We start from the raw sequence: 17,210 nt of genomic DNA on the forward strand, positions 1-17,210 counted from the left end.
TGCCCATGCCCCAGAGGGTGGCCTACATCTATTCAAATATGGTCAGTACAAACTGGGCTCAGGGTTATTAATAATAGAGATGACAGTGAAGACGTGAACTTGGGATGAAGACAGGTTGAAGGGTCCTGGAGGAAGGATGGGGAATTAAGGGAGGTCAAATCAAAATACATGGCATATGTATGTGTCATACATATGTTATGACAGTTTCAAAAGTTTTTCAAGTTAAGGGGGATATTCTGAGATGATGTAAACAAAATGTAAGACAAGGTAAGACACCACACCTTACACAAACTAAGATGGAGACTGAGAGACAAAGCAGGGATTTAAGGCAAAGGTTAAAAACAAATCAAAAAACAAAACCAAAGATCTAGATTCTCCTCCACAGCTTAAAGTATGTTGTTTCAGAAAAATCTGATTTTTAAACTCCCATGCTCAGATCTATAAACTGACAGAACTAAAGATTCTCCTTCAAATCCCACTGTTCTACTGGCAATTATGTTAAGAAGAATATCCCTATTTCCTTAATAAAAAGTAATATAGGTGATGCCAATAAACCAGGAAACAGGTAATGTTTCTGAGCATGTTTCTTGGCATACAGTTAGCACTTCAGAAACATAAACTACAAGCACAGAGCAGATATAGGGAGAGGACAAGGTTGGGATAGAGTATGGAGGGGCACATAGCCTGGCATAGGATACTTTCTAGAGCTAGTTCTAACACTGGTAGATGCTCAATAGCATCATGACTCTGCAATCATCCTCTGACAGGGGAAACCCTACTAGAACCTTCTGATAGGAAATGAAAACATTTCTTCACACATATTTTTATTAAACAAATTAAGGCTGGTAGTAGAACGGTTTTTATTTAATGCATAAACATATAAGTCCCATTATTAGAGAAATTATTCTTATTGGTAAATATGGTCAATGGTCATGTCTGTCTATGTATTAATTCTTTAAAAATCAGAAGCAGTAATTAGGATAGACTCTGTATCCTCTCCACTACATTGTGAAGTGTCTTGTGTAGTCATATTCTATTGTTGGAATGACAGCTTGAACAAATTTCAAAAAAATTAAAAGATACCTGAATGTCTTTAGCTAAGGAAAATAAGATTTGTAAATAGTATTGTTCTAAATCCATAATAATTATCAACTTTATTAATTTATCAGAAATATGATAAAATCTTATATTGAGTCTATTAAAAGTAGCCTAGCCAAACAAATTTGTCTACTTAAGAGAGGTGCTCTATACCTCTACTTCTGAACTTCAAATTTCTAAATGAGAAGTTCATATATGTTGAATTGCCATAATATTTATAAGGCAATGTTGTCTTTCATGTGTTCAAATAAGTATAAAATTCATTCATTTACTTTGCCCCTTTACTGCTTACAAATTTTCTAGAATTTATACGAACTTAAAATGAAACAAGTATGCAAATACTGTAGCAAATGAAAAACAAATCAGATGCAAACACTACATAAGTGACTCTGAACTCATAAGGGGCATTTAACAACCATAGAATATATTGTACCATTTTCATTTAATAAAATGGTGACATTTTATTGTACCTCGAAACGTTGCAAACTTACTTAGTTTTCATAGGAAAATTATTATGTACCACCTATAGCATTCTAAGCTGCTACCTAGCTTCTTCACAAAAGATAAATGTGAGTTAATGTACATCAAGATTCCAGAAATAAATCTTATTGGACTAAAAAAATAAAACTTGTTTGTTTCCATTACAAATCAACCCAAAGTTCCTCTGTAGAATATGTCTTATTAGCAACACACAGGTTACCATACATTTAAGGTATGAGTAACCCCCGACTCTCACCGAATGGTATAAATCACAACTATACATGCCTATGTCTAAATTAATTCAGCTTACTTGGCACGTCATCATTCACTGTGAGTGCTCTGAAGAACCTGATATGGATGCACACACCTCAGAGAAATGTGACAAACTGTTTGGACATTTGTTTAACTTAAATCACACACGCACGCATGCACACACACACACACACACACACAGAGTACAACCACTGAGTGTGGCCTACTTTTCATAGTATAACACATCATAGAGAAATTAGATTTTCACAAGAACTTCCATTCATGAGGAGTTAAAATAAACTACAGGTTCTGTTATGAACATTACACTAAATTTCCAAAATGAACAAAAAGAATCTGTAGGCGCCACTGGCCACTGGTCATATATACACGTAAGGATACATATGAACACCAAGCTCTCCCCCGCCTTCCGCAACTGTCTCAATGATTTTCTTCATCACTTCAGCATGCCTGAAAGCAAACAACAATCTTATTAGCATGGATCAATTTGAGCAAAATAACAAAATTTTTAAAAGCCTACTGTAATTACTCAAGCTGATTTTTAATATAAAATAATTGAACTAAAATACCCCTGTCAATTGCTGAGCTATGAAAACACTTTCATTGGGAGGGATTGATAAGTTATAATCATCACCATAAACTCAACAGCATCAGTTAGCTTTCTGATAATCGAGGCAGAAACCACAAGGGACAGTCCTGCCAAAGAGTAAATGTGAATCTAGGGCTGTTTGCTCTGGAAACATAAACAACAGGGTATGTAAATACAAAACAGAAGGAAAGAAAGCTATGAGACACCCCCCCCCATGATCTAGTGATTTTAAATGTTTGCTATTGCTACAGTGTGTGCATGTGTGTAGGTATGTGCACACCATGTGCATGAATATAGGTATATGCACACCATGAACATGTAAGGTCATAGGACAATTTTTAGGACTTGATTCTCTCCTTCCCTACTGGCTTCTGGAGCTGGAGCCTACTTATTTTTATTTATCTTATTTTACTTTACCACTTGTGCCAGTCCCTTAAATGTTTAAATACTTATTTAGTTAGGAAAAAACTATAGCTGAAAGGCTCAATAAAAGCTAAGAATCAGAGCCAAGTTTATATTTCCTCTCTGTATTAATGATCTGATCCTACTTAAAAATTACTTATCTGATCCTACTTAAAAAAAAACTTTGGATTTATATGAAGACAGTACTATCTCAAAATTCTGTCCTATGCACAAACATACACATAATTCAAGTCTTTCCTATGCTACAAACTGAGTGATATCAACTAAAGGGAAAAAAATCAATATACAAAACAAACAGCTCTTCATACATTTCCTAGTTTATACAGTGCTATTCAGTTCTTATAAACAATTCTTTACATAGAGGAAGATCCGCAGAAAACTAGCACCGTCTAAGGCAGTCTTAAAAATGTCCCCATTTCTTGTATAGGGTCTCAGATTTTTTCTCATTCTACTTCATATAGCAACCATTTGTTTTATTAAAATGTTTAATGTAATTATCAGGTACTTGTCTCTTCTTCCCAATAAAGCAAACCTAAGCCACACACATTCCACTCAATTAGAGCCTACTAAAATTTCATACTCATAGAACAGATTGACTCTCAAAAAATGATCAGCTTTAGATAATTTAAAATTAAAAGTAGGCAACTGAGTGCTTATTATAGGCTGCTCTCACTACGGAGAAAGGGAAGGCAGAGTAAATCTACCTACATACACTTAGCCCAAGTCTTGTGCATGGTGCATATAAATGGAGAAACAGGAGAAGAAAACCAAACATCAAGCAACATGAAATCCTAATGAATTACTTTACAGAAATATTAAAATTCTTGACATAAATAAGCTGAGATGTGGAAGCAAGCTTTCTCTGTGCTAAGAAGTTCAGCAAATAAAGGTTGCATAAAAGAAAAGGAAAACACCATCAACAGTTTTTAGCTTTGGTACACACTGTGCAGCCCAAGATGGGCTAGAATTTTCAACACCCCTGCCTCAGTCTCCAAGTAAGAGCATTGGGATTATAAGTGTAACCCATCATGCTCACCTAAACAATTTTTTTTTGAAAAATTATCATCTAATTTTTCAATAGATGAGCATTCTCAGTATATCACGAATATTACTTGTTATAAATTTCTAATCTGAAGAAGCAATCATGCTGCTTTTCTGTAAGGAACATGAGACAAACCACGTATCTTGGTTCAGCTTGACTTTACGTGGATTCGTGAAAACGCACTGACAAAGAGAGAATACCGAAGCTTGGAATTCAGTTGCCTAGGGAAGGCTGGAGACGTCCTAAAGGAAGAGCTTCTCCTCCACATGCATGAGAAGAGGCACACCTTGTCTGAAAGACGAGTGTACAACAAGCTGCCTGAGCTACTGATGAAGCGAGAATCATCAACACATCTACTCTACAACTAAGGGAAAATCAAAGCAAAATTCTTAGTACTACATCTAAAATAAATCAGTATATTTATCGTCCTTTCTCTTGGATATTTAACTAAGCAAAAGAAGAACATTTCTAAAGATGAAAGAGAATTTTGCTTATAAAGTAAAATTTTGTTACCGATGATTACATATCAACATATAATAAACTCGCGACATTCTCTCTCTCTCTCTCTCTCTCTCTCTCTCTCTCTCTCTCTCTCTCTCTCTCTCTCTCTCTCTCTCTCCCCTCTCTCTCTCTCTCTCTCCCTCTCTCTCTCCCCTCCGTGCCCCCCCCAAATACTCCCCAGACCTGCATGGGTGAACTGAGCACATAGGAGGTGGTGGGAGATGAGGATGGTTTTCAATGGTCACTGTCTTCTTCACATGATCTTGACTGATGTCTTCATACATGTGATCAACTGTTAAAGGCTGCCGTTGCTGAAAGCATGAAAGGTACCGTGAAGCCGCTAGTGAGGCCTACTAGTGACGTCTCTAATATCACTTGATTTACAATTACAGATTATTCAGAATGACCAGATTGTTTGCGAAAGGATTCTGAACCCTCGGTCTCTTTAACAGGAGCCATCATTAATGTTGAAAAGATGCCACAAATAGGTAAGTTTATAACATTTTTAAATTTTAAGAATTTATCCCTTAGGCCTACTTCATTTTTTTGCTTCCTTTTAACAAGTCATAAAATGGCAAGTTAAATGAGTTGATCTTATTTCAATCATTCTCTAATCCAATATTAGAATAAAAATTGGTAAGAGAAATACTATGACATAATCAGTTTGTAAATATTTACATACTCCATAGATATTCAGACAAAATATAAGAAATTATACAGAGTTCAACTTCTTGAATTTTCAAGCAATAAGCTTAGAGAAAAAGACTCAGGAGTCAATATACAATATATTATTTGTATTTAATACTTAGCAATGTCACACTGAATAGTTTATCCTAAATGTGAATCAAGTTCAATAATAATAAAACTGTATAAAATGACTTCAAAAATTTAAAAGATCATATATACTCATGGACCAAATAAAGAAATTGAATTAAATTCCCCGATTTCAAGTATTTGCTTCCTATTTCTCTCTACCTTACCTCATCATAACCAAACAACCATAGCCGTGGTGTCTGGTAGTATTTGTCATAAGTAATGTACAGGTCATAAGTTCTCGTTTGCAAAATGGCGTCTTCACCTCCGGCATCAGCTTTAGCCTTACAAGCTTCCACTATTTTCCTTGTGTCTAGGGTAGCCTGTCACACAACAATGAAAAAAATTTAGAGCCATTAAAAATTATTCTGAAAGACTATTGTCATTATTGAAAACACTAACTCCCAAGTTCACTCATAAAAATTATCTTAAAAATACATTAAATTTACAAACCTCATCTGTTTCCAACAATCCACTCTCTTCATATTCTTATAAAAAAAGAAAAAGAAAAAAGTTAACTGAGTTATACTTAATGTATCAAGACTTTAATCTTTTTAGTTTGATATATTATCAGCAAAGTAGAATGATCTCTTTTTTCTTCTTGAAATTTAATAAACAGATTTTCTCTCACAATAGAACTTGCAACCTGGTATAGAGTTTCTATTCTTCTTACCAAACCCTGCGCTTTCTTTCACCTTCTCATGTGAAGTACTTTCCAGACATACACAGGGCTCTCAGACATACCCAATGCCCTTGGAGGCCATTATTAAGTAAAACAATGCCTTACGTGAACACAAGCACTGGGATGCCATGGCAACAGCTCTGACATAACTGATGTGTACAGACGGAAGGCACACGGCACACGCAGCAGATACGCTGGACAAAGGGGTGGCTGACGTATCAGGGATGAAAGACGCTGCTCAGCATACAATGTCATCATTTTACTTAGAAAACCTGCAACTCAAAACTTAAACTGCCATAATTCTAGAATTAATTTCATTCTTAATATTTTCAGGGCAGTGATGGCAGGTACTGAGACCCCGAAGTCCTGTGATAAGGTGACGACAGCAGCCGGCACCTGCAGTGTGGTCTTTACAGCTAGAGCGGTGTCGTTTCACTCTGCCCAGGCCTACTCATTTGACTAGTTGCCCCTTTGCCGACTCAGGCTACTAACAAATCAATGTAACTTATTCCTGCACATTGAAACGCTTTCCTTCCTTGCCTTTCACATTATATTTTATTGCTTTTCTCCTAACTTTCCTGATGCTGCTTCTTCAGTATTTTCTACTCTGCTTCTTTTATTGCATCTACTTTAAAAAAAAAAAAAAAAAAAAAAAAAAAGCACTTTTTTTTTTTTACTTCAGTAACAGAAGTAGGAAAGATTTCAAGCCTGGGACTTCTCGAACACACTACATTAAAGATAAACTCATCAGATTGAATAGATTGAATGATTTTTGTTTTCCAAAAAATCGTTAGGGTTAAGGTTAGGATATGTAACATACACACACAAACTTTGTTTTGCATCAACATTGGAATGACAAATCATATATCTAAAACTAACCTGACTCCTTTCAAGGTAATTACTCTCAGTTATTGTCATTTCTCCAGACATTCAGGTCACATTTGTCTACCCTGCCTCTCACATTTCGCATCTAATCCAGCATCAAATTGCTTTCACTCTACCCTCAAAATATTTTCACAATTCTGTTTCTCACTGCTACCAATATTATTATGATCCTAGCCCAAGCTACTATTTTGTATTTTCATTTATTTAGTATGTTATAAAAAGTTTCTTATTTTCTTTTCCCTCTCACTATACTTCTCTTCTATTCTTGGTTAAATATGAGATAAATTGAAATGACTAGACACAATTGTGAGAGCATTTTTTGTATTATTTGACAGGGAAGACCTACTTCTAATACAGATCTTTGAGGTGACAAGACGCACCTTTAATCTGGGTCACATCTTCTGCTAGCAGCCTGTATAAAGGACAGGGAAGAAGGACACTCCTTCTTTTTGCCTGCTTGTTCTCACCCTTATTAGCAAGTCCATTCTGTCACTGTCATTAGAGCCTACTTCTCCCAAGATTCTGGTATACACTGAAGATTAACAGAGACATGAGTCCTCATGGACTGAACAACTACCAGATTCTTGGACCTTCTGTTCATAGATAGCCATTGTTGTATTAGCTAAAACAGCCTGTAAGTCATTCTAATAAATGTCCTTTTATTATATTTACATTATAGATAGGTAGGTAGGTAGACAGGCAGACAGACAGACATAGACTCATTCTATGAGTTCTAGAGAACTATGACTAACACAACCCCCAATTTTACAGTCACGGTGATTCTGTTCAAATGTTAACTCATTTTTCTTAGAAAACTCCATCAGAGGCTTCTCCTCTCTAGTTAGGACACTATACCATCCATCTCCCAGTTACTTGTCTGTCTCCACTCTCTACTATCTTCTTATACTTTCTATAAGTCACACATGTCTCCACCTCAGGACCTTTGTAGTATACTCTAACATAAACAGCGGGTTTACTCCATTGCAGATATATTCTAAAAGTATATTGCTTGACTAACTTAGCAAAATATAGAAATAGTACTCGCCAAGACACCTTATTCTCTTACCTCATCTTTCTCTCTTAACTCTGAAAATAATCCAACACAATATATTTCATCTATTTTCTGTATTTTTATCTAGTTAAAACAAGAATTCCAAAAGATCATGCCTGTTTCATTTACACCCCTAAGTGGTATGTCAACATATATTTATTTAAATAAAAAAATCTGAGAGGAGGCTAACAATGATGTAGTAGTATTTAACAGATATGCAAAAGAATAAAAGGCCCAATAGAAGACATAAAAGAAAAATCAGTCACAAAAATAAAGGGAGAAAAAAATAAGATGTATTAACACAATCAAACAATAAAGACACTAAATACAGTAGGACTGTCTTTACCAAGGAGGTCATCACATGGTGATAGCAATTCCTTCATCTATTTTTAACTATCTGAGATTTAATTTCTATTAAAGATGAATGAAACAGAAGGGGCTGGAGAGGCAGCTCAATGGTTAAGAGTACTCGCTGCCCTCGTAGAGAACTAGGGCCTAGTTTCCTACATCTACATGGTGGCTCACAAGTATTGGTAACTCTAGGATCCAACAATCTTTTCTAATCCCTGTCATGAACATGATGCACATTCATACATGCAAGCAAAACACTTGCATACACACCAAATGAATGTAAGAAGATCAAATAGGAATTTTGGACAGTCGTGTATTTGGAAACACTTGAGGCACTCTGCATGCTCTGAACGGGCACCACCCTCCAGCAGAGGTTCCTGCTCTGAGTGACTCCCTTCTCACAGTGTTGGTGGGAGGCTGTGAAGCCTTGACGAGGTCGGGCCTGACTTGGGGAACAAGTCAGAAGGGCTGGGTTTCTGAAGGCTATCGCTTAGCCCTTGGTTTTAGCTGCTGTGTTTCCTAGCCTCCTACTGTGTAAACAGCCACTTTGCCACATGCTCCTCATATCAACTGGGTCAGCTCCACCAGGTTTTCCCACCAATGATGAACTGAAAGTTCCTAACACTGAACCAAAATAGATCTATCTTCCCTTGCTTCTGTCATATACCATGGTAATGTAAAAGTAATTAATACGCTATTCTGTTAGAATGGGTAGGTTTTGACCTTTTCTAGTAATGTTTCATTAATATACTGCCCTGCTCTTTCAAATCATGGCCTCTTTTCTCATTAACTGTTGTTGTTATATGCAGCAACAAATACAATATCAGAATATAAATTGCTTATGTCTGTATAATGTTACTTCTAAAGTATGTTTGCAAGACTATTTGGTATTGGATAACCAAATGGCACATGCTCTTCGCTGGGGAAACTATTCTCTGTTCTCACATTCCTTGGCTGCAGTGGGTCTTGTGTAGGGCTGCAGCCTCCTGGGCTTTCCCTCCACCTACTCAGCATGTCTACTGTCGTTCAGCTCACATTTGGGCAATCACGTTGATGAGTCTTTAAATGGATACAGCTCCTGACTACTTGAAGACACAATCCCATAGCAAGCTCCCTAATCCTTTGGCTCTTCCCAAGCCTTCTGTGGCAATGATTCCTGAGTATTAGATGTGGGAGTTGTTCTGTTAGTGATGATTCTTATATGGTAACCAAGATTATTCAAAAGAGAATTCTGAACAGTTCCAAAGTCCACATTAAGTAGACATTAAGTCTCTTTGCCCACACATAACATACACCTGTACTCCCAGCACTCACAGGCTGAGGCACTACTATCATGAATCTTAGGCCAGCCTGGATTACATGAGGAGATCTTGCTTAAAAACAACAAAAAAACTATCTTTCCATGTCTAAAAGCACAGGACTGTACTCCTAACACTTAGAAGACTAAGGTGGGAGAATTTTTGAACCAAGACAATATCACAAGATGTTGTCTAGTGCTTCCTTTGGGATTTATGACTAATTATCCTAGTAGAAATAATTCTGTCAAAATCATGTTCGAATTAAAATAGAAGAACGTAAAATCAAAATAAGTTTTATCCTGACCTGATATTTAAAATAATTTAAAATAAACTAAATATTCACAAGGCTCTTAAATGTTAAGCCAACAGAAAAGAATTCTTAGTCCACATGAAGCATAAATATTCGAGACTCTAGAGTTAATGGAATCAAAGCAATCTAAGTTAGTAATACCTTCCATGTCTGCAGCTTCCCCTTCCTCTTCCTCTTCCTCTTCCTCACACAGTGCTGAGCAGTCCTGGAGTTTTATACTGTCCTTTGAAATTAATTACACTTAAGTTATGCAAGTGCATGCTCATTAATTCAATATTAAGCATACTTAACATGAAATTTTTATCAGCAGTATAAGGAGTATAAATTTATTTCCTTCAAAAACATTATTAGACAGCCTGCTACATACACGGTTCTGTTCTTGGCACTGGTTACACAGAGTGAAGAAGAAAAGAGAATCAGTATCCTCCCTCAAACTGCCTGTGCTGCTTCTGTGAATAGTTTTACGACCATGCATCATTTAGTGATAGGGACACATTCTGAGAAATCACTGCTAGGTGATTTCACCAAGAGTAGAGCTCAGAGTGTAACTAAGGCAGCCTTGACATAACCAGAAGACGCCATCTTATAGAAACTCCAGCATTAGTGTGGCCATCCTCATAAATATGCATACTGAACCCTGAGCACAATGGTAACTAACCACAGTAAAAATCAAGATCATCTAATCAGGCAGCTTATGCTCCCTAGAAATTCACATACCAATGACAATGATCACCCCATAAATAAATCACTGGAAGTAACATGCTAAATGCTGTGATTGAGAAGTATCAGAGGGTAGGTATTATAATAGGTTCTAAAGTCTCCTATTTATGGTTTAAAGGCTACCATTTAAAAGTCATTTCCAACTAAACTCTCACTGCAACAGTGCATGCTTTAAAAAAAAAAAAAGAAAAAACATTAATTTTGTGTGTGTATACAGGTACGGAGGTCAGAGGAAGTTTTTAGAAGCTGGTTCTCTCTTCCCACCAATATGAGTTGTGGGGATTGAATTCAGGTCCTGGGATCTGGCTGTCAGCACCTTCTCTCACTAAATCATCTTGCAAGCCCCAGACAGTACTTTCACTGCTAACTACCAGCGCATTGGTATTAAAAAGCTAGTTAAAAGTTGTGTTAACCTGCCTATTGACAACTTAAAGAAAAACTATATATTTATAAGCCAATTCATTTGTAATCTGAAATGAAGCATGAAGCTTTATTATATGCTCCATATAATAGCTTTAATCCCAGCACTCAGGAGGCAGAAGCAAGTAGATCTCTTAATTTCGAGGCCAGCATAGTACACTTAGTGAGTTTCAAAACAGTCACAGCTACAGAGAAAAACCCTGTCTTGAAAAAAATAAAAGAAAAACACCAAGTATACTGTATTTTTTCAGAGCATTTCAAACAATCATATAAAAATATAAAGCAGATGCAATCAATCTGAGAAAAGAGGTAGAACATCTAACCTAAATCAAATGCAAATGTACTAGCACAAAAACTTCACCCAATTATACTTACATTTTCCCACGCAAACTTAAATGGTTATTCAAAAAGTCATCATTTTGGCTGATACTAAAGTACACAGTGAAACCTCTAAAAACAGAATTCTAGTTTTACTACCAGTAATTTTAAAAACAAAACAATAAAATTGGTTAGAATAAACTACAAAATATAATACTAATACAACATTAGCACCTGCTAATCAGCAAAGGCAACCTCTCACAAATTTTCCTTTTAAGCATTTACTATTCAGTGTACTTACACTAGTACTTTTATTATAATTCATAACAGTTACAAGCCTAATTACCTGAGTTGTATCTGCTGGGCCCACATGATGGAACAAGAGAATCAACTACCCCAAGTTATCCATCAGATTTCTACATCCTTGCTTTGATACACATTCACATATACACACCCAAACTAAACAAATACAATTTAAAACTTAAAATTTATACATAGACAAAAACTAGGGTCAATGACTTTAGAAACGTTACGCAATACCTTGCTTTCCAGTGTAATCTCCTTAACTGCTTCAGTAATTCCTGTAAGACCTATTTAAAATTCAACAGAAAAAAATAGCTAAAATTAAGTTGCAAACATTCTAGTTATATGAATAAACCATTTATTTAAATTCTCACAAGTCTGAAACAGGCATATCTCAAAGAATCTTTACAAATGAACTTTTATAAGTAATCCCAAAGGTACCTCCAAAAATATGTCTCAAAAAATTCTAATTTAGAAATGTATCTATATTACTATGACTTGGTCCATTTACTATTCTTCATTTGACTTTTTATCACAACACGCGCTATGATCAAGAGATTATATGATTTCTATTTATGGTTTAATTAGACCTGCATCAAAATTAGGTTTTTTTTTACGTTGGCATTCTATTTGCTTCAAAAATCTTGGTCATCTGAATGTAGTAAGACCACACCACACGCTTACGGATCTTTTACTTCAAGTATTTCTACATTTTATCCCTACAAATTCCATCTGTAAAACAGAGTAACATTTTCTCCCTATGAAGAATGAAGTTCACAGACAGACTTTGGTTATTGATTCTCACTATTCAATGGGTGCATCCTCAGAAGGCCCTTGCCATAGAAAGATATAATGCAGTAAGCAGCCCTACACCATAGCCCTGCATAATGATTCAGTCCTAGGCACCTATCAGTTCTCAAAAGGACAGTTAAACAGGATCGGAAACTCAGTAAGATAGGAGTACCTAATATTACAACAGATTTAAAGTCTTAAATTAAAAATGTATTTAGCTCCCAATAAATGCATCATATTTTTTATTCTAAAACTGGCATGCCTCTAACATTCCTAAACCAAAAGATGATGCGCTCACCTTCACAAATGGAAGATGGCATACTCCAAAGATGGCACTACAAGTCTTTTATTTCATAGCAGTTTGGCTATCATCCTACAATAGATATGATCAATCAAGACGGTAAAACCCAAATCTTAGCCAATCAAACTAAAAATATAAAATTATTTATTGGACATAAAAAGAAACCTCATTGATCTGCCAAAATATAGTAATGCATTAGTCAAAATATAATAATGTAGTAGTATCCCATTAAACCCAACGCCAAGGCACTGGCTAGAGCAGCCTTCCTCTGCAGTGGGAAGCAGTCATGCAGAGATTCATGATGGTTGAAAGGGCTAAGACTAAGAGACTACGAGGTGCTCAGCCCCCAGTATGATTCTTTATCCCCAACTTCAAGGAATAAGTGGCAGAAAGAAAGGGGAAAAAAAGCTGGTGGGTAGGAAGGGATGTTGAGGGACCCTGTATTCTGGACATGACATGGACAATGCACTCATGAACTCACAGCATCTGTCTAGTTATCTGCTCAAGACCTACATAAGATTAAGCCAATCTGGGCTGGAGAGATGGCTCAGCGGTTAAGAGCACTGACTGCTCTTCCAAAGGTCCTGAGTTCAAATACCAGCAACCACATGATGGCTCACAACCATCTGTAATGGGATCTGATCCCCTCTTCTGGGGTGTCTGAAGACAGCTACGGTGTACTTCCATATAATAAATAAATAAATAAATCTTTAAAATAAAATAAAAAAAAAAGAAAAAAGAAAAAACCAAATCCAAAAAAAAGATTAAAAAAAAAAAAAAAAGATTAAGCCAATCATGCTTATATCCTGGATGGAGAAGGTACTCATGAGGTTCCACCCCAGGTAGATAAAGATTTGTGTTTGTTTTGCAGGGAGGTACCACTGGTAGGTTGCCCAAGCTCTGGTGGTTGGTCCCACATCCAAGCACATGTAGCCACACTAACTCAACTCAAAAAGAAAAAGCAGGGGATGCTTCGAGGTTAAGTGCACTGACTGCTCTTCCAGAGGACAGAGGTTAGGTTTCAGCACACATGGTAAATAAGAACTGTTTCTAACTCCTGCTTCAGGAAACCCTCCACTCCACTGTGTGCACACCATGCAGACATGCATACTGATAAGACACCATACGCAAAAAAAAAAACAAAAAACAACAACAACAAAAAAAAACAATAAGGACATGCGATTTTTTTAAAAGGACACAAAAGTGAGAGGGGTAACCAAGGATCTGAACAAGGCATACTAGACATAAATAAAATTGTCAAAAAGGTAATTTTTTAAATATTCTTAATTTTAAAAGTATAGCACACCTGACAAAGAAAGTTTAAATGTTTCTAAATAGTCACAGTCCAGACTTGTGAAGTTCTATTCTATCAACCTGGATAGTGTTGGAATAGCCAGCTATCTGGTCAAAAACTAGTCCAAAGGTTGTAGTGGAGGTACTTTTGAATAAATATTAAAGCCAGTATTAAATAAGGCAAATAGTCTCTCAAAGAGTAGGTAAACATTGCATCCAATCAAGTAAAGGAGAGAAAGGGAAATGAAAGCCAACAACTGCCTGCAGCATCAATTGCTTTCAGGACCTGCGGCACCTGAGCTCACAAAGTTCAGGTGTCATATAAACCAATTCCTTAAAATATATCTACTTGCAGGGCGGTGGTGGTGCACGCCTTTAATCCCAACACTTGGGAGGCAGAGGCAGGCGGATTTCTGAGTTAGAGGCCAGCCTGGTGTACAGAATAAGTTCCAGGACAGCCAGGACTACACAGAGAAACCCTGTCTCGATAAAAACAAAAGCAAAAACAAAACAAAACAAAATCTACTTATATTACAGTCTAGCAGCGATCCTCAAAGGATGAGCACTGGAGAATTAAAATATCCACAAGAGGGCTCGGTTGGGACAGTGGCCAGGGATGGCAGAACGTGAGGATGGAGGAGTGTGTGGACTGCTCTCGCGGACACTGAGCAGGGTCCTATGGCTCGCAGGCTTTTCTGAGCACAGAGCTGCCTGGCAGCCCCGGATCATGGAAGAGAAAGTGCTAGAAGTTTATGATTTGATTCGAACTATCCGGGACCCAGAAAAGCCCAATACTTTAGAAGAACTGGGAGTGGTCACAGAGTCATGTGGAAGTTCAAGAAATAAATGAAGATGACTATTTGGTTGTTATCAAGTTCACACCAACGGTACCTCATTGCTCTGTGGCAACTCTATTGGACTGTAAAGAGTAAAGCTGTAACCGCGCCTGCCATTCAAACACAAGTTGGAAATGTACGTTTCTGAAGGAACTCACTCTACAGAAGAAGACATCAACAAGCAGACAAATGTCAAAAAGCGAGTGGCAGCTGCAATGGAGAACCCCAACCTTCGGGAAATCAGGGAACAGTGCGTTCTGGAGCCAGACTGACACTGTCCTAGAGCCAGCGGCCTAGAAGCCTTGGGGCTGGTTGTTCAAATCTTTTGTAAAATGTAGAGGACACATGTTGACTGTATAGATGATTTATATCTCAGAGCTTTTTATTTTTGTTTTGTTTTTTCGAGACAAGGTTTCTCTGTGTAGCTCTGGCTATCGTGGAACTTGTTCTGTTTACCAGGCTGGCCTTGAACTCAGAGATCCACCTGGCTCTGTCTCCCAAATGCTGGGATTAAAGGTGTACGCCACCACTGCCTGGCCTTCAGAGCATCTTTTAAGAGGATTATTTCTGAGCAGATTTCAGTTATGAAGCAGATTCTAATTGTCCAATGAGTAACATTCTCAGATTTCTAACTCAAGTGATCAGACAGAAAAATATTTTATAGTTATTATGTGTAAAATGTTACTATTTTTCTGATGATCATTCTGATACAACTGCTTTTCATGTCAAATATCTACTGTGCCCAAATGTATTTGACTTAAATCACTCTAAAATAAATACAACAGATGATTCTTAAATATATATACATATATATATATACATATATATATATATATACATAGACACACACACACACACACACACACACATATACATCCTCAAGAGATCCTACGCTGGGAGAGAGTAGGACTTAAGTACTGGCTATAGAAGAAGAGGGAAAGTGTTCACTCAGGCCTGACAATTTATGTCACTGCTAAATCTATACTACACTACATTACATTTTCTGGGCTTTGTTTCATCTTTTCTGTAAAATCATAACATAACTGAAGAGAAGGAGATCTTTTCCAAGTCAAGCCAAGACTGTAAATCAGTCCATCCCTATGTCCCATGGTTTCCCTCCCTCTAGCATGAAGAGCCCATTTCTCCTGCCATACCTAGCCTGCCAGCGCACCCCCTATGATTCTGAACCTCTAAAGAACTGGCCAACACAGGGCCTAATAACAGGAAAAGCTACAATGAAACCTGGATGAGGTGAAAGAAACTGGCCTCGGTTAAGAGTACTGCCTTATCCTGAGACAGTTTAATGTTATAATTCTTTACATATCTCTAATGAAGATCAGAATCTATTATATGCACTTAATAAACTGGAAAACAATACTATTGCTATTTTGCAGGAGGAAAATACAACTAGAAAATAAAGTATCTCTTCAGCTTTTCAGAGAAAACCAGACTATAAATAATCATTTTCGTCATTCAACAGGCAATTTACTACCTACATGCTACCCGTATCTTCCAACCTTCTAGTGAAAACTAGTGAAGAGCACTGAAAATTCTCTGAAGGAGCGGGAAAGCACATGAACAGAAGGGAGGATGGCTGACGGAACAGGTTAGAATGATACTGAGCCTACCACCTCCTCTAGGCTTTAGCCAAGAGATCCCGAGCAAATGCATATGCACAGTTAGTACTTTGGATTGGATTTATTTTCTCTTCTATTTAGAAATAATAAAAATAAGTGACTATTTCAAATTGCAATTGAGACAGCAGATACTACCTTTTTTCTTTTTTTACTTTGGGGAAAAATTGTACCTTATGTATACCTTTTTAAATTTTAAATCAAGCCTATTATAAAAGATCATGAAAAACTTTAAAATGACTTAAACTAAGTACATGTTATACTGTACACCTCTCACCTGTGTTGTGGTATGTATCTACCCATCCCCCATCACCATCATCTTCTTCAATGATAGCCTCCAATTCATCTGAATATTCCATCTGTTTACACCGTTTATAGCATGGAACTATTAAAACAAACAAAAGCCAGTAAATTACTATAACAAACAAAAACTTGTAATTACTAATATATAACCCACTAATAATAAATCCATTAGAAAGAGAAGGCTTCTATCTCAAAAAGAAAAAAACTCAGTATTAAGTAAACCTTTCCCTCCCAATGAGACTGATCATCTTAGAGGTACACTCAGCCCACAGACACATCATTATCTAGCCCCATTAATCCTTCCCCAGTCTGCTTTATCAGAAGACAAGTAAACAGGCTCTGGTGAGCATCTCTGTCTTCCCTTACCATGATCTGTGAGGAACAGCTGGCTGAAGCCAGGTGATGGTGCTCAGTTCCAAGCTAATGATTAATATTTCACACTAATGGCTCTAGTCTCAGAATAGAAAACACCACCTGTCACACTGAAAGGTGGTAGA

At 36.8% G+C, this 17,210-nt stretch overlaps 1 protein-coding gene and 1 pseudogene across 1 annotated transcript in view; one reads left to right on the forward strand and one right to left on the reverse strand.

Annotated features, from left to right (window-relative positions):
* Positions 1 to 843: 843 nt before the first annotated feature.
* The window catches only part of Atg3 (autophagy related 3), a 30,918-nt gene continuing 14,551 nt past the window's right edge, over positions 844 to 17,210 (reverse strand). Inside the window, exons 5-12 of the mRNA XM_052158794.1 lie at positions 16,688 to 16,795; positions 11,792 to 11,841; positions 9,935 to 10,016; positions 5,670 to 5,704; positions 5,384 to 5,539; positions 4,587 to 4,714; positions 2,230 to 2,298; positions 844 to 1,083 (exon numbers count right to left, since the gene is read on the reverse strand). Of these exons, the coding sequence (XP_052014754.1) occupies positions 1,002 to 1,083; positions 2,230 to 2,298; positions 4,587 to 4,714; positions 5,384 to 5,539; positions 5,670 to 5,704; positions 9,935 to 10,016; positions 11,792 to 11,841; positions 16,688 to 16,795 (710 nt within the window). The 3' untranslated portion in view covers positions 844 to 1,001. The remainder of the gene's footprint in view (positions 1,084 to 2,229; positions 2,299 to 4,586; positions 4,715 to 5,383; positions 5,540 to 5,669; positions 5,705 to 9,934; positions 10,017 to 11,791; positions 11,842 to 16,687; positions 16,796 to 17,210) is intronic.
* Positions 14,557 to 15,075, forward strand: LOC127666271 (cytosolic iron-sulfur assembly component 2A-like; annotated as a pseudogene).

Source organism: Apodemus sylvaticus, chromosome 15 (assembly GCF_947179515.1).
Source record: "Apodemus sylvaticus chromosome 15, mApoSyl1.1, whole genome shotgun sequence".
Classification (NCBI taxonomy): domain Eukaryota; kingdom Metazoa; phylum Chordata; class Mammalia; order Rodentia; family Muridae; genus Apodemus; species Apodemus sylvaticus.